Source organism: Solanum dulcamara, chromosome 5, assembly GCF_947179165.1.
Source record: "Solanum dulcamara chromosome 5, daSolDulc1.2, whole genome shotgun sequence".
Taxonomy (NCBI): Eukaryota; Viridiplantae; Streptophyta; class Magnoliopsida; order Solanales; family Solanaceae; genus Solanum; species Solanum dulcamara.
Window position 1 is genome coordinate 66956654 of NC_077241.1, and position 4944 is coordinate 66961597.

The 4944-nt window shown below is 32.0% G+C and overlaps 1 protein-coding gene across 1 annotated transcript; it reads right to left on the bottom strand.

Annotated features, from left to right (window-relative positions):
- Positions 1-870: 870 nt before the first annotated feature.
- Positions 871-4544, bottom strand: LOC129888406 (indole-3-pyruvate monooxygenase YUCCA6). The gene is made up of 4 exons (XM_055963384.1): positions 3296-4544; positions 2244-2492; positions 1740-1865; positions 871-1397 (listed from the first exon to the last, which is right to left on the bottom strand). Exons 1-4 carry the CDS (start codon positions 4004-4006, stop codon positions 1230-1232), a joined length of 1254 nt encoding a protein of 417 aa, XP_055819359.1. The 5' UTR covers positions 4007-4544; the 3' UTR covers positions 871-1229.
- Between the last annotated feature and the right edge of the window lie 400 nt (positions 4545-4944).

The window sequence follows — 4944 nt, forward strand, 5'->3', positions numbered from 1 at the left end:
ATTGTTTTACCAATCAACAAAAGCTTAAGGCATGTTCTGAAAGCAACTAATTAGCAATTATATGTTGTTTTGTACTCTATTCTTTATCAAAAGGTCTTTACTTAAGAATGGGGGACCATTTGAATTTGATTTGAGGATTGCAAAAGGCCCATTATATTGTTTATTAGTATATATCTCAAAAGAAAATACATGTGACTTGTAAAAATGTTTAGACAACAAGGAAGAGAGAGAGCCAGGGGGGGGGCGAAAATATAATTCATTTTTCATGATTATGGCACATTATTCTATTCACATACCAAAAAAAATATTATTTTTTTGACAAATCATGTAATCTTACTTTGATCAATTATCAAACAAATGAATCGATTCTATTTCAAGCGGCAACAACAATAATATAATCAGTGTAAATCGCACAACTATTTTCAAAAGACCCTTAATGCTCTATGCCAAGTGGCATTTTATCCTATATTAATTCTTGACTTTTCAAATAATTTTTAATCAGTATTTCTGAATAATACATTTATTTCAATCATTTTTTTCCTTTATTTTTTTGGAGTGATTTTGTAGAAGCAGATGAATCAATTAAACCAAGTGGTCCTAAATACTACTTGGGAGTATTAAAATCACATATCAACACAGCAGGAATTGGCAGAAAATCATAAAGATAGTGCACAGGTCGCTCTGATCATTGGGAATTTTGGTACGTAAATTTCGCCATCATATTTAATTATATACTCCCTTGACATGCAAACACCAAAATCCTACTTGGAAAATCACAAACGTAACAATTCTACCAATAATAACAATTAAAGATGGAAAATAAATTTCTTTTTTTAAAATAAAATAAAAATGATCTTTTTTTTGTTGTGTTGTCATAAACCAAAAAAACCCCATATGAATATTAGTAATAATCTAACACTCATATAACCAAACTCATTAAAAGACAAAAAAGCCTAACTCTCCTTTTTTTTCCCCTAAGAATGTCATACCTAATAATAATAATGATAAGGGAAAATTGGCAAAAACAAATGTACAAGGTGTGTATACATTAGCTAGATTTTGATGATGATGATGAATCCCCCACAAAAATCTTGATCTTCTTTTTCTTTTTCACCCCTTTTTGTTTCTTCATTTGTAGGATCAAAACTTCTTTTTGGTACCAACACTTTTTTTCAACTTTTTTTTTTATGTGTTGGGGGGAGGTTGGTTAATGGTACCATCAAAATATTTCATTGAAAAAATTGATGAATGTGTTCAGCAATTTTCTTTGCATCCATTGAAGCACCAAGCAAGCCACGTTTGGTGAACCCCACTGCATAAAGCCCACACTCTCCTTTCCACCCATTGGGAAATGGCCTTTTTGGTAGACCATCTTTCTCTGAAAACATCTCTCTTTCCTGGAAACCAAACAAAACCTAAAATTATACATATATCTTTTATTTTTTTTCTCAATCAAATTCTTAAGAAACAAGAAACTAAACTAGCGTTTGGTCATAGATTTGAAATCAAATTTTGACAATCTATCTTCAATATATGTTTGGTCGTAGATTTTGAAAATCTGTCTCGAAAGAATTATCAAGTTCCAAAAATATTTGGTTTAGGAGACTGTGACTCACAAAACATGCATGTCCAAATATAACTTCAAAAATTTCAAAAATCAGCACTTCGAAAACTCAAGTTTTCAAAGTTTGAACTTCAAAATCTATAGTCTTAGCTAAAGAAAAAAAGAGTGAGTATACCTTTAGCCACGAGGGCACATTGCTTTTGTAACCAGTTGCCAAGATTATTGCATCATATTCTTCCGTTTGTCCATTTACAAATTCCACCGTGTGATGCTTTAATAATCTCTTAATTCCAGGACATACCTACACATAATTAACAACTAAAATTACTCATTTGTCACAAGAAAAATTTATGCCTTTTCAAACAAAAAAAAAATTAGCACTACAACCTAGATTTATTGATAAGGGGTTTTCCACTTTGAAATGATGCTAGTAGAATAGTGAAATGTTGGGGCAAATTAAGCTGAAGAGATTTTGTCACACTGTTTATGGAATATTTGCAATGATTGAGGATGAGGAAAGGTCATGGGGATGGATCCCAACATACATTAAAAAAGCTAAGTAACACAACACAAAGTGAAAGAAAAAGTGATTTGATACATAGTCTGTCTGTATGATATTTATTTTACTAGATAGTCTGTCCCTATGATATTTATTTTACTATAGCAAATAGTAACGTACCTTAATGTCACCACTTTTGATTTTAGCAAGCGTTCCAACATCGAGCACGGGGGTTTTCCCGGACAAATTTTTGAGCTCTAGGGGTCCGATTTCAGGTCGATCTAAGCCGAATCGAGCCGTGTCACCGAGCAATAATCGAGAAGTAATCAACAAAAATCGATCGACAAGTCGCATGGGCAACCACTTTAGTAACCACATGGATAGACCAAAAGTTGATTTTCCCAGCATCTCTCGTGGTAGGACGTGCACCTAATAAAAAAGTAAAAATAAAAAATTCAAAGTCAAAACTTAATTCCCTTTGTAATAAAGCTAAATGAATGAATTGATTAGAAGTTCAAGTTGCTACTTGCTTAGTGCCCATTGCCATTCTGGATGAATGGCCAATATCTACACTTTCACTTTTAGGTTGCTAAAAAAAAAAAAAAAACTTATTGGAATCAATTATTATTATTATTAATAATTATTAGTGATGAAAACAAAAATAGTCCATGCTTCCACCAATATTGCGCATGCTTGACAGTTCCAAGAAAGTGAAAATACACAACAAAGTCTTTTAATTAGTTAAATTACAGACTTTACAAATCAATTTTGTTGGAACTTGAAGTCACTTCCAACTTTTTAACTTTCAGCACATGAGAATTGTCTTCTTTTTTTAAAAAAAAAAAAAACAATTTGGACGGGAAATTGAAATGAACTCCTAAGAAAATACTACTACTACTACTAAAAACTAGGGTTTCTTATTGTTTCCACATAAATAGGAAGTTTCTCAGGAAATACAAGATTAATAAAACATATAGAATTTACCCCTACACCTTTTTCCATGTGTCTCTCTAAATTGGTTTTAAAAAAAATATCCCACAAAGGTTACCTTTTTACCTCAAATGAAATTGACATAAAGTTGAGAAATAAAATACCATGTTTCCCCTTATTTTGAATCAACATTTTTACAAATTGTTGTTTAGACAAAAAAACATAAACAAAAGTTTGTAATCAATTTGCTTTTAAAAATGTCCCAAGATTAAAATAGTAAGAGGGGGATTATTATGACTTACAGTATCTCTAACCACAAGTGAAGGGCTTGCATCATGATTACACAAATCCAAACACACCTCCATTCCTGAATTTCCACATCCAACTACCAATACTTTTTTCCCTCTAAATATTTCACCACTTTTATACAAGCTTGTATGCATTATACTTCCACCAAATTCTTCCATTCCTTCAATTCCTGGTACCACTGCCTCTGCATTCTCCCCCGTTGCAACGATCAACCATCGAGTAACATACTCTGTAGTCATCATCATCATTGTTGCAGATGTTGTTGTTGTTGTTCTCACTCTCCATAGCCCGAGATTTCGGTCATAATTAGCACATACGACGGTTTGATTGAAAAGAGGACGGATATCAAAAGTCATGGCATATAACTCTAAATACTTAATGAATTGTTGCTTTGTAGGGTAAGTAGGGAAATCATGAGGGAATGACATGAGTGGTAGTTCACAAAATTGTTTAGGTAAATGAAGGCTAAGACGATCATAAGTCTTGAGTTGCCATAAAGAAGCTATACAATTAGATCTCTCTAATATTAAACTTGGAACACCTTTTTCTGTTAAACATGCTGCAGCTGCTAAACCTGATGGACCTGCTCCAACGATTACTGGTCCGTTAACGAATACACATCTCTTCTTGTTCATCATCTTCTTCTTGTTGTTGAAATAAGGATCATGAGATGTTTTACCTTGTATTTCTTTCAAGTAATCCATCAAACACTAAGGGGAAGGACAATAGTAGTTAATTAACTGAATGAAAAAAAAAAATTAGAAATTAAAAGAGGTGATGGATTTTGAATGAGTAATTAACTATATCTCAACTGTTTTTATCTATTTCAAGAATTGTGGCAGATAAGGTAAAGAGCTAAAATTGAGGAAACTCATTGGTCAAGGGAGTTTGAGAGCTAAAAACACTTAAGAAAGACTAAGTCACAAAGTATTATCCAGAAGAAATAGGAGTGTGATAAGCCCCCTAAAGAAGTGGAGCTAATTAAGAGATACTTCTTATCCACTTTTTTGAGATTGAATCTAACGTTAAATGAAACTTACAATATAGATACAACACAAAGAACAAGAGGGGGTGGAGGGGGTGGTATATGTAGATAGTATAGATATAGATGTGGTGTTATATGTGTCTACACATTCCTTTTGTTCATTAGAAAGGAAAAGAAGGGAGAAGATGATCAATAAATGAATGAATTGAATTGAATTCAAGAGAATTCACTCTATATATACCGGACACAATGAAAGTTTGAGCAGTATTAATGGAAGTGGGACATAGAGATATATATAGTGTATGTGTGTGTATCATTATATACTTGGTGTGTGTGTGTGGAGATTAATATGAATATTAGTGATTTATAAGTAATTTGTTTTTTAAACGGTATTCCAGATATTTGTATTGAGATTCGATTAGTTCGGAGTATAAAAGGCGTAAGCACTCTATTAGAATATTTTTCATAAACCTAAGACTCAAATAAGAAACTCTGATTAAAGATTAAAAAAATTATATTTATCTCACCACAACTCATGATTTCGATTTATTTGAGTTTTGAATATGCCTAGCAAGAAACTGAAAAAACAAGATTTAGAATAATTAAAAGTTTTGCCCAATATTATACACGTCATTATATGTGTCATACTAGAGAGAT

Bases quoted from the DNA above. Each gene is read 5' to 3' on its own strand.
- LOC129888406 (XM_055963384.1), bottom strand. From the start codon at position 4,006: ATGGATTACTTGAAAGAAATACAAGGTAAAACATCTCATGATCCTTAT. The intron at 2,493-3,295 runs GTAAGTCATAAT...CTTTTTTATTAG, and splicing joins CACTTGTGGTTAGAGATACT to GTGCACGTCCTACCACGAGA. The intron at 1,866-2,243 runs GTACGTTACTAT...AATTATGTGTAG, and splicing joins TCAAAAGTGGTGACATTAAG to GTATGTCCTGGAATTAAGAG.